General features: G+C 37.2%; 1 protein-coding gene across 1 annotated transcript in view; it reads right to left on the bottom strand.

The window, feature by feature from the left end:
- Positions 1-10,714, bottom strand: part of LOC107012924 (tropinone reductase homolog At5g06060-like) — a 22,219-nt gene extending 11,505 nt beyond the window's left edge. The window contains exons 1-2 of the mRNA XM_015212898.2: positions 10,574-10,714; positions 10,247-10,454 (exon numbers count right to left, since the gene is read on the bottom strand). Of these exons, the coding sequence (XP_015068384.1) occupies positions 10,247-10,454; positions 10,574-10,647 (282 nt within the window). The 5' untranslated portion in view covers positions 10,648-10,714. The remainder of the gene's footprint in view (positions 1-10,246; positions 10,455-10,573) is intronic.
- Between the last annotated feature and the right edge of the window lie 2,486 nt (positions 10,715-13,200).

The raw sequence follows: 13,200 nt of genomic DNA, 5'->3' as shown, positions 1-13,200 counted from the left end.
TATATATATATATATAACATTATGTAGTCTAAAGGATCTCTTAGGTGTGTGAAGAGATTGTATGGGTGGTCGCTTCACAACTCACCCAAGTGAACCTTAGAATCACCTTTGGTAGGAGGATCTCATGTTTATGTGTTTTGTATGTATTTTTATGCTATATTTATGAAATTTGAACTATTGGTAAAGTTATAGTGAAGTCACTGTAAGTTCATTGTAGCCTCACTGTTAAGTGCATCTAAATTGAGTATACATTGTAATGTCTTCTAATTGTGTTGTTTGATGTTTAGATGTGATTCTTATGCTTATATTATGAAGTTTTAATAAAAAAGAACATGTTTCTCATAAATGTCCGTTTTCTCATTATTTTATGTATTAACCCATACTTAGTATATGCATTGTACTAATTCCATACTTTTGTCAATTTCTAAGGTGTGGCTAGCAAGTGAGAGGTGTCTTGGAGAAAAGCTTGGAATCTAGTAACCGTTCAAGCAAAGTTGAAGTATGTCCTCACTTGACTCGAGGGCATAACTTCCCTTAGATATGTTTTATCAAAAAATTATTGTAATAGACTAAGTATTTGGATATTCGTATTTTATGGGCCGTGTCCAAGTATTCTTGAATCTAAGATTGTCATATGTTGAGACTTAGTGTTTTCTATGATTTTAATATGAAAGATGTTTTAAGATATTTCGTGTGAAAAGTTCTAATTCCGCACTACTTTTTATACGTGTATGCAATGAATTATGTCAAAGGGCTTGTACAAGACCTCCGAGAGATCGAGTACGCCGTGTTGCACTCCGAGAGTGTCATTTCTTCTACGGTGTGCTCTTGGGGTTTGACAAGTAAGCATGTCGACATTCGAATCCTTCACTTGGGTGGTTCTTTCATGAGTTGTATTCAAGCACTCATAGATATTTTTGTCCATCTCACACGTTGAGATTCTTTTGTATTCATCAACACCAATTCCACAGACTACCAACAATTTTTTGTCGTTGTAGCTCTTTTCAATCTTTTTCTTAACGTTTTACCATATTCTCTCCTTTTCTTAAGAACCACCTGAGTTAGATCTCCCTACTTTACATCCTTTATAGGAACATGAGGGCCATCAAGAATGATGTCCCATAGTTCACTATCTTCAGTCGTGATGTAGTCGTGCTTTCTAGTCTTTCACCATTTGTAAGTATCCATTGAAGCGAGGAGGATGAATAGTGGATTGTCCTACTTCAGAACTAGGCGGAACCACCATTTTTTAGGACATTATATTGATGTTAGTCAGATAGAGAGTTACTATTATGATATGAATTGATAGTTTAGAAAAGTCCATCACGTGATATGTGACCGCGTGGTTGTTACCCTAAAGTTCAATAAAAGAAACTAAAATGGAAAGTAAAAGCAACACAAAGTTTTACGTGAAAACATCCTTACTCAAGGGAAGAAAACCACGACATCCCCAACAAGATTTTCCAAATGTCTTCATTATCTTCAAGAAACAAATGTGTTATATTCTAGGTGTTTTGAGAATCCTCACAAATGGGGGGACCTGGTCCCTAGCAGAGTGCTCTCGTCCAGATACAAATGGGTATAACTGTAAAGCTGTCATATCAGGTGGTAGGTGAAAAATGTAGTGTCCTAAACCAATAGGAAGAGCGGGCAAGATTGTATGCTTTAGTGTCTCACCAATGCAGGGACCTGCTCTCATGCAGAGTTCTCTCGTCCAAATCCATTATTGGGAACAACTGTAAAACTATCATGTCAGAGGTTGGTGAGGTGTCAACGTACTACACCAATCAGAATGGGCGTAGTTGTTTGTCCAACGGTCAATAACTCTTTATGGTTGACTTAGTCAACATAACAAACAACAAAAAATTTCATTCATCCAAAGAAGGAATTTAGCCAACAAGTCTTTTCAAGAACTCACAAAAAAGTTTGCAGGGGACCAAGTCCCTTCAAGACTGCGATATGAAAAGGTGACAAGACAACTTTCAGAAAAGCGGTCTCCTTTGATGTGGTAGGTGAAAAACTTTTCTAACAGATGGCCTTCAGCCAATGGAATGGTCTTAACGAGTTCGTGGTGATTTATATTATCTCTTTCCAACAAACACAAACTCAAGATTTGGCAAACTAAACTTGGATTTTCTCTGAAAATTCACAAGTTTGAAAAGAAGGCCATCTTCAAGGAAAACCATTGCTCAACTCAACAAAGGGACCAGATAGAGTGAAGAAGAGTCTTTGTTGTATTTAGAGCTTTGTGTCTATGTGCTTACATTGTAAATATGATCCTAATCTATAAAAGATTTCGATCTTGTTTCGGATTCTAAAAGTCTAAGTCATCTAGAATTAGGTGATTTAGTGGGAAACATTGTTGTTGCTTAGTCAAAATCTAAATCTTCCATAGGGTGGGGGTTTAGTGGGCGGTGTGGTATATGCTTAGAAAAATTTATATTAATCGGTGAGGGTTAGTATAGTGGGTAGTGTTGTATCTATCTGGCTCAGCTAAGTGATAGGAAGTATTGCTTAGTGTGGAGATTAGCAGGCTAATCACATTTTGTTAACTGACTTTTAATTTTGCTTGTGAAGATTAGAGGAAGCAGTTTGAAAAGTCCTATTAAGAACCGGCCGTGGTTTTCATCCATTGAGCAAGGAGGTTTCCATGTAAGTTGTCTGTTAATCTTTACTTTTAGAACTTACTTACTGTATGTTATTGTAACTGTGCTGAGGAACTTGTTTCATTAAAACAGGTGGACGCTTACGTTTAGTTACTTATATTGCTGAGTCAAGGGACCTGGTCCTTGACTAATAAATGGACGCATACATTCCAACAATTGGTATAAGAGCGTTGGATTTCTATATGATTAACACTAAGAGAATAGATACTGAAAGAATGACAGTCTCAACCATAAGTGCTACCAATGGTGGAAGAACAAATGGTACAATTATATCGTGGCGAAAGACAATGAGCTACGGGACTTGGTTCTTCATGGTCCTCACATTCCCATCAAGAACGTAAAGGAAAGAGATCTAAGTCAGGAGGTTTCCAAGTGTTGAAGGGAGTATGATGAAACTGATAGAAAAAAAGGAGAAGTCAGTAGCATTAAAGGTTTGTCAAAATGATGCTTCTTAAGATGAAGAAGAGATGATTTATTGACTGAAAGGTATCAAAAAATAGTCAAAAAATATGGAGGGTTTCAAGAAGAAGACGGGAACTCCAATAGAACAGAAAATGCAAATGATGTGTGTTTCAATTGTGGTAAACCAGACCACTTTATTTGAGACTTCCCTATCCACAAGGTTGAGCATAAGAAATGTGTCAAGTCTGGAGGATACAAGAATAAAAGCAGTGACCAGGTCCCTGGCAAGTCAAGCAAAACAAAAACTGTTGACTATGATGTGAATGAGGCTCTTGCTGTCAAGGGTGATTCCTCAAGTGACTTCGAAGAGTCAGAACATCCTAAAGATGTATCCATGCTTGTATCCAAAGGTTATTAAGGTTTGTTTGATTCCACATTTTTCTTTGATGGAAAAATCTGATGATGAAGAAGCTAATGAAGAGGTAACCCAATCCGATCTTACACAAAATTTGCATGTTTATTATGTTAAGAAGTTGAGAAGTCTAGCAGCTATTCTGATTGACTCTCATTGAGTTAACAACTGAAAAGGATGTGATGAACAATAGCCTAGATATACTTCATGAAGAAAAGGTAGCCTTGGTTGACCAAATGTCTGTTGTGGAAGAACGAGTGGTAGTTCTAGAAGTTGAAAATCTAGAACTTAGGCAAAAATTAAAGATGTTGAGTAAGAGATGTGGCAGCAGTAAGGGGGAGGTCAACATCTTGCAAATCGAGTTAGAAACCAGTTGGAATACTGCTGAAACAAAACTTGTTATGGCTTTAGAGAGAAATAATTAGTTAGACAGGGACCTGCTCCACGTCAAAAAAGAACTAAATAAATCTCTCAAGTGGACTAACTCTTCAAAATTGCTTGACAATCTTACCATTCAGGATCAAAATGATAGGAAGGGGTTAGGATATTCAAGCAAAAGTCTTTCTTGCAATCTCTATAGAAAACATGTGTCCGTGTCTGGCAATTAGTTGTGCTTTCACTGTGGTTGTGATGGCCATTTGAAGAAGGACTGTACAGCTTCAAAAAGGATCCAATATAACCTCTCAAAATATTCTAAATAGAGGAGAAGAAAGATGATGGACCTGGTCAACAGAGTAGCAAGAAGAAGAAGAGACCTGGTCAACAAAAGAATTGACAAAAAAAGGGACCTGGTCAACAGAAGAACTGCAGAAGAAGGGACCTGGTCATGCTTCTGTTCTTAAGTTGAAAAAAATCAATTTGCCTCACTAGACAAAGAATTCTCTTATCACTCCTTTATCTGCTTACTGGGAACTCCAACTAAAGTGGGTTCCGAAGCCTAACAGGTGATACGGTATTCTTGTGAGAAGAAGTAGAAGCAGTCAATGTTGGTTCATAAAGAACGGAAGCTCAAAGAACGTCATTGGAAAACTGAAAACTTTTTCTCCCTCAAGGCACTTCAAGGTAAATGTGTCTTAATGGGCGATGGCAAGAAAAGGTATGTTTTTTTGTGAAGTCATGATTGGGAAATATGTGAAAGACACTATTGAGGATGTGTACTATGTGAATGGTGGAAGTATGATTTTTTTAAATGTTTCATAGATTTGTGGTGAATGAAATAAAGTTCAGTTCTTATCGAAAAATGGGCTGTTACAATCTTGCTCTCTCGGATGATCTTGATAGAAAAATGATGAAAAAACATGTGTATTGCTGATCTGATTACTATTCGTTGTGACATTCTCACTTGCCTTGGTGATCAAAGTGAGAATGTTGAGGTATACCAAGATAGACATGCTTTTTTGAACGTTTCTCTACTGCACAAACTTGTGTCAAGGGACCTGGTCCCCAGTCTGCACAAAATAAAATTTGCAAATGACAAAGGCTGTGGTGTTGGTGTTAAAGAAAAGCAGATCAGACCAACCTTCAGGTGGAATAAGCAGGCTCTTAATCTTCCAAAGAACTTTCGACTGAAGTGGTGAATACTACATGTTTTGTGACTAAAATGGTTGATATTAAGAAGTTCGATCTCAATATTGATGAAAAAATAGTTGTGATACACTCTTCCTCCAGCAAGGCTTATCAGGGGTATAAAAAAATGGTCATGTGTTTATTGATGAGTCTGGAAGAGTTTAGAAGTTACAAAGAAAGAAGTTTTTCTAAGATGGAAGGGTTGCTTCAGAATCAGAGAGGTGGTCCAAATAGTGAGCTTACTGAAGAACATACTCTTCATGAATCCGGCAATCTCAAGGAAGCTGATACAGATGATGAACCTGATGAGGGACCCAGTCCTCTAGACAGTACTGAACAAAGATGATGCAGTTCAAACTGGTAATGTGAATTTTGAAGGTGAGAATGAAAAAGCTGACCAGGGTCAGTTTGAAAGAAACAAAGTATGACGGTCGGTTCCCCAACAAGCTAATAGGTTGTCCGAGTTTCTGTTCGACAATGGCTTCAAGAGAGGTAAACTTGTCAAAAACCCTCTTTTTGAATACACTATGAAAGGAATTGTTGATTATTCAAGTACATATTGATGATGTCATCTTTAAGGCAATATTTATGATGGTTTGTGAAGAATTTATTGCACTCATTAATAGTGAGTGTTGAAATGAGAATAATGGAAGAATTAAATCTATTCTTTGAGCTGTAGATCAAGCAAACCTCAAAGGAACCTTTAGTTGTCAAGAAAAGTACATTTGTTAGCTGCTCAAATGGCTTCACATACTTGGAGTCAAGACAATGTTACGGAGGGGCAATGTGATCATGATGGTTTGCAAAGTGGAAGATCGAGTGTTTGACATCTTAACTAAAGTCCTAAGCTAGACTAGTGTATAATCTTATAGGTACTTAGTTAAAGGGAAGAAGATAGCACATCGTTCATGACAATTGATGTCTGATCAAAGATGGGGACCTGGTGCCCGTTCAGAGAAGCTGAAGTTGCTGAAAAATTTCATGTTATGACTGCGTAGAATAATTGATACTCTCATGGGCAATAACTTAAAGTTGGATGCAGATGTACATGGTTCAGAGATTCCATTCTTGTACAAAAGAATCACATTTGAAGGCTCTTGAGAAAATCTTGAGACATTTGAGAATACATGGGACCTGGTCCTATTCTGTCCATCATTGGACTTTTTGATTTGGAGTACATGGTGATGATTGATTATGCTGGGCATCAAAATGAAGGAAAGAGTACCTCAAGAGTGGATTATGCTTTAGGCTGATCTTTCACTCGTGGATAATTAAAAGGCAAGATTCAATTGCTTTTTCATCAACTAATGCAATAAATGTAGCAGGTGCATCTTGATGGGCTCAACTCTTGTGGACCAAGCAGTAGCCTGAAGCTCATAAAAATCTGGCTGAAATAATCAAGGTGATGATGGAAATGCTAAAACCTTCTGGAATGGTTCCTGCTTGAAGCAATCAACTCTTTCATGGTTATGCAAAGGGAGAAGGTATCGTTGCTTTTCAGTTATGTATGTTTTAACAAGTTTAATTTCATACCTTTTGTAGGTATACACACAATTGGAAAAAGGGCTGAAGGAAAAGGGAGGTTAGGACAGATCTAGGCAATGACATTTAAACTATAAGGTGGGACCTGGTCTTCTATCGAAGGTTAGTACTCTTAACATTGCAGTTTGAGTTACGCATGAGAACCTTGAAATTTCCACATGTCTGTCATTCAGATATCTGACTGTTGTCCCATTTTTTGAGTACCAAAATGATGCTTCATTTCTCTTTCTTTATATTCCATATTTCTTTCTATTTCCCCAGAAAAATCAATTTACCTTCCAAATATCAGAGTTTGTTTTTAAATTCTTTTTCTCCTCTGTTAAAACACACTTCAAGCTGTTAAACCCTTTGCTCTTAATGAAGTTCTCTCATGAAGATGTTTTAAGTGTGAAGAGGGACCAGGTACCCCATGAAATATGAAGAAGTGGAAAAGTGATGTCTAAAAAGGGAAAAATTGATACTCTGAGAACTCAAAGCATTTTGAATAGGAAGGTGTATAATCTTTAAAAAATAAATTTTTCTTTTTGGTTCCTCAATTGTTGATATATTCATCTCGGGCCTTGAGTGAGTTTGTATTACCAATCTTTCTGTTATGAGAAACTCAGGCTGGTGGTGGAAGCTATGACAATTGCTCTTGCTAACTTGCATATTGAAATGGGTTGTCTGAAATTCCAGCTTATGGAACAACACTATAAGAGGCACCAAGAAAAAAAATTGGCAGCCCTAAACAGTTCAACATTAAGGCGAGGCAGCAAAGAATGTGAGCTTCAATAGAGACTTCTGAAAACACCATGCAAAGGGATATGCTCTACTAATTCTATTCATTCGATCCCTTGCCTCTAGGTCATCCCTTCTCTTCCTAACTCTCTGTGTCAATCTTCATTCCTCTTTTTGGGCATTGTTCTGGTTTTCATTCGTAACCATATTTGCAATGTTTTGATGGATGATATTTTATTTATGGATGAAAATGTCTTGTTTCTACTTACTTGTCTCAATACTTTATGCTTTTTTACTCATGCTTAGTGTAGTGGCCATGAATTTTCTGATCTGCATTTCTGTCAACTTGGTTTTACTACTTTAATTCCTTTTTTATGATGTCAAAAGGGAGATATTTGTTTAGGTAAGGCATGAAATCTATGGTGTTATAGCTACTTGAAGAGATATGATCATGCCAATAGGGGGAATAAATGCTATCTACTTGAAGAGGACCTGGTCCTGTCAATAGGGGGAAAAGATGTTTGTCATCATCAAAAAGGGGGAAAATGCTATTTTCATATTTTAATGATTTGACAAACTTCGGGGATGATAAAACTCCAGTTACTTGAAGAGTTCTTGTTGATAGGGGGAATTGGTGCATAAGTTTGTTAACATCAAAAATGGGAAAATATTATTTTGATATTTTGATGATTTGACAAACTTCAGGGATGATGAAACTCCAGTAACCTAAGAATTCTTGTTGATAGGGGGAACTGGTGAATGAGTATGCTATCATTAAAAAGGGGGAAAATGTTAGTTTGGAGCTGATATGAAGTTTTGATTATTTAAAAAATTAATGGGTCTAATAAGGAACAAGATCTTTGTTATTGGGACTGCTGACAGTGAAATGAATTGTAAACTCAGTGTGAGGTATATTTGTGTGTTATCATCAAAAAGGGAGAAAATGTTATATTCTAGGTGTTTTGATGATCCTCACAAATGCGGGGACCTGGTTCCTAGCAGAATGCTCTTGTTCAGATACAATGGGGTACAACTGTAAAGCTATTATGTCAGGTGGTAGGTGAAAAGTGCAGTGTCCGACACCAATAGGAAGAGCGGACGAGATTGTATGCTTTACTGTCTCACAAATATAGGGACCTAATCTCATGCAGATTTCTCTCGTCCAAATCCATTATTGGGAACAACTGTAAAACTATCATGTCAGAGGTTGGTGAGGTGTCAACGTACTACACCAATCAGAATGGGCGCAGTTGTTTGATCAACGGTCAATAAATCTTTATGGTTGACTTAGTTTATATAACAAACAACAAATAAATTCGTTCATCCAAAGAAGAAAGTCATCCAGCAAGCCTTTTGAAGAACTCATAAAGAAGTCTGCAAGAAACCTGGTCCTGCAAGACTGCGATATGAAAAGGTGACAAGACAGCTGCCAGAAAAGCGGTCACCTCTGATGTGGTAGGTGCACAACTTTTCTAACAGAAGGCCTTCAGCCAATGGGATTATCTTAACGAGTTTGTGGTGATTTATATTATATTTTTTCAACAAACACAAACTCAAGATTTGACAAACTAAACTTGGATTTTCTCTGTAAATTCACAAGCTTGAAAAGAAGGTCATCTTCAAGTAAGACCATTGCTCAAATCAACAAAGGGACCAGATAGAGTGAAGAAGAGTCTTTGTTGTATTTAGAGCTTCGTGTATATGTGCTTACATTGTAAATTTGATCCTAATCTATAAAGGATTTAGATCTTGTTTCGAATTCTAAAAGTCTAAGTCATCTAGAGTTAGGTGATTTAGTAGGAAATATTGTTGTTGCTTAGTCAAAATCTAAATCGTCCAGAGGGTGGGGGTTTAGTGGGCGGTGCGGTATCCACTTAGAAAAATCTATATTAATCGGTGAGGGTTCGTGTAGCGGGTAGTGTTTTATATACTCTAGCTCAGCCAAGTGATAGGAAGTATTGCTTAGTGTGAAGATTAGCAAACTAATCTCATATTGTAAACTGGCTTCTAATTTTGCTTGGAGAAGATTAGTGGAAGCAGTTTGAGAAGTCCTGTTAAGAACATGTCATGGTTTTCCTTCCTTGAGCATGGAGGTTACCACGTAAAGTTGTCTGTCAATTTTTACTTTCAGCACTTATTTGACTGTCTGTTGTTGTACCTGTGCTGAAGAGCTTGTTCCATTGAAACAGGTGGACGAAGGACTTGGTCCTTGACTAATAAATGGACGCATACATTCCAACAAAATAAATACAGAATATAATCAAACATGTAAGGATTAAACTCTTAACCCTACAACCTGTAACACCCCTATTATAGAGAGAGCCAAAACAATACCTCTGTTGCTCACTATATCAACTACTTGTAGGTAATACAGATTTTAGTCACACCCTACAAAGTTAATTCTAACTATGCTCATTGTTTGATGGAATAATAAAACACGACTCGTTCCTTTATAAGTTAGAAACATATCTTTCAAGTTGAATCACACATGACACACACCTTGAAGTTGACCACAATAGACTTAGTTGATAGTTCTATCAGGTCCCTTGAAATTCTTAAATGTTTGTGTTCTCCAGGGACAAAAGATCACTTTTCTTTACTGTATCAACTGTCTTAACTAGGTTGTTTATTATCCTTTGCACAAAATGACCTAGTGTCCTCCCATTGCACTATCCTCTATTCTCATGCTCACCAACCATGCCAATCTTAGCAGTTTTGTAGTTGTTTTCTATCTCACCAGAGATTCGTGTTTAACTCATGGGACCAGACCCATGGTTTGTGAGAATTATCAAAACATCAAAGTTACATTGTGTTTTTCATCCATGAGGCGGAGCTAAGCTCATCAAATATTTATGAACCATAAATTTTTAAATCCAATAATTTTAACCAATTAGAGTTTTAAATCATTTTACCTGTGCTATATAGGAGTTATAGAACTTACAAGAATGTTCAACTTTCCATGGAAAACTGAGGAGACATTTTGGATGAGCTTCACTCTTTGGGGCCTTGAAGATACATCACATACACAACCATTCACTTTAAAGCCTTTGACAGACCACTCTTGCAAGCATTTGTTAAGCGCTTCTTCATTACGTGAGCATGTGTAGACTGTTGCACCCAGCTCCGCTAGTTCCTCCACAACAGCATGCCTAAACTGAATTACATCATACATCAATACTATTATAAGATACTTCTTTTGTTTTAATGGTTCAAATCTAACTCAATGACACACTTCCTCTAACTATGAAAGACATTGAAGTTGGTTTACCCTATTCCACGAGTGCCTCCGGTGACAAGAGCAGTCATCCCTGAAAGTGTCCATCTGGAACTGCTCCTAGACATCGAATAGTATCTAAATGGAGCAAGAAAGAAGCTAAGTGCGTTTCTTATATATATTTAGGAAGACATGTTAGTTTAGTTCCTTTCGTAAATAGAGAGCAGCAACCACCTAACCCCTGATACAAAGTGCAACTACTAATGTAATGGTAGTTAAATTGTCTGACCTGCCTGGGACATTGGCTCAGGAAAGTAGGTGAAACCAATTAGCACTTTTAGAGAACTTCCTATATCTAGAAAATTTCAAATAAATAAATTAATTAGCTTAGTTTGAATTCATCTAGAATCGAGGAAAGTGATGTTAATGGAAAATTATGGATTAGAATTGATGTTTGAATTAGACAGGCATAATATATTTCGCCATCAAAATTCAATTGTATGTTGATAGTCATGACATATATTGGTGCAGAAATAGTTAAATATCACTATAACAAAAATAACTTTTAGCGGCATTAAATATTAGACATTAAAAAAGAGTGTTAAAGCCTTTACCGGCATTAATTAAGTGCACTAGAACCAATGTTGCTAAAGATTTCAGGGACATATACAAAGAGTGACAATTTCCGTTAAATATACATACTTAATTGCCGCTAATGATCATTTGTGTTGTAGTGCATAAACCTCCACCGACCACCATGTAGGAAAATTATGGCAGATTTCTTGAATTTTTTTTTTTTAAAAAAAGAATTAAAAAATATTTCCACTTAAAGCTAGACAAAAGATGAATTTTTGTGTACTAATATATATATANTCTGATATCACATCCACATAAAATAAGCATGTTATCCACGTGATTAAGGGAAAAGACATAAATTTTCTCCAAACTTGTCTGAAAAGTCAGTTACACGCTTAAACTATTATGACGATCTATTATACAACTTTACTATTTAAAAATGAATTTAATATCATCCTATCCTAAGGGGTCTAACACTACTCTCGAAGTATATGGTGTATTATAGTTACTGCCACATCAGCGATACGTCAGCGTCATGTCAGAAATTATGATTTTTTATTTTTTTATGAATTAATTTTTTTCTAACTATACTTTATATTAATTAGTTTCTAATTAATTAGTATAATTCTCTAATAATTATATCTTCTTCATAGCAAAATTGTAAAGAAGAATCTTTCTACAATGGCCGGCAAGAAAACTTTACGAAATTCGAAGTTGATTCGTATAATGAAAGAATTTCTTTCATTTCAAAATGAACAACAAGAAGACTGATTCAGTTTCTTCCATTGTGTTAGATAGAAAATATAATTACTTAGTTATGTTGGGGTTATTATGTAATTACTTATAGTCTACAACTATATATATTGTACAAGACTCTAATTATTGATTGACATCATTAATAATAATAATATTCTATCATGGTATCAGAGCAAGGGTTTATTTCTTCCAAACCCTAGCCGCCGCCGCCCCTTAGTCGTCTTCTTCTTCAACGACTATCTCACCATGGTGAAGACCACAGATCCACTAGATGATCTCCCCACGGGGTTGAAACTTTTTATAAAAAATCTCCATTCTCTTACTCCGGAAAAATTAAATGATTCAAATTTTCCATCTTGGTTCACTACCGCGTCTGCAAATCTTTCCGCTCATCGACTCATGGCGTATGTTGATGGAACCATGGATGTTCCACCCGCCACAATCACCATCACATCCGATGGAGAGGCGGCAGCAGCGGCAGCCACCGCTGTCACAATCAACCCGGACCATGAAAAATGGTCCGTTATTGATGCCCAATTACGGGCGTGTCTTCTAGCAATTATCAGCCCGTCGGTTCAAAATCATCTCCATGGACTCACTTCCGCCGCAGCCATTTGGAATCATCTTCAACTTCGGTATAATTCACTATCGCGCACTCATATATTTCAATTAAAGGAACAACTTCATGGTATTCAGAAAGGTAGTGACTCTATGCAAAAGTATCTTGACTCTGTTGTTACAATTGTCGCTGCTCTGAATCGTGCCAAATCTGGAATTCCAGATCAAGATGTGATCTTATGTGTTCTTCGTGGTCTGTCGTCCGAATATGCGTCTATTAAACAAAATATCAGGACGAATATTGCACATGTAACGTTTGCTGAAGTGTCATCTTGGTTACTTACCGAAGAATTGAATGTACAGATGGAACAAAAATTAAAGGTTAGGGAAGCCGGTGGACTAGCTGAACCACACACCGCCCTCTATGCTCAATCTTGGCAGTCAGCCGGCCACAGAGGCGGTCGTGGACGAGGCTTTCATCGCGGCAGAGGCGGAACTCCTGGTCGCGGCAGCTCTGCAGGTGGTCGCGGGGGGGCTGTCGACAGCCCTCAACAGCGAGGTGGCTACTCCGGCGGTCGTGGGGGGTCTGCTGGTCGCGGCAGTGGACCTCCTCGCAGCTCCATCATCTGCCAAATTTGTGGCAAATATAATCATGCTGCGTGGGACTGCTGGCATAGGTTTGATAACACTTATTCTGGACCGTCTACATCGTCACCTCAAGCGTTCTATGCTGCAAACTCTGCTGAATCAAATGGTAATTGGTTCTTAGACACAGGTGCTAATGCCCATGT

The sequence above is a fragment of the Solanum pennellii genome, chromosome 3, assembly GCF_001406875.1.
Source record: "Solanum pennellii chromosome 3, SPENNV200".
In the NCBI taxonomy this organism is placed as follows: Eukaryota; Viridiplantae; Streptophyta; class Magnoliopsida; order Solanales; family Solanaceae; genus Solanum; species Solanum pennellii.
Note: the sequence above shows the minus strand (reverse complement) of the source record. Positions and strands in the feature narration are given on the sequence as shown.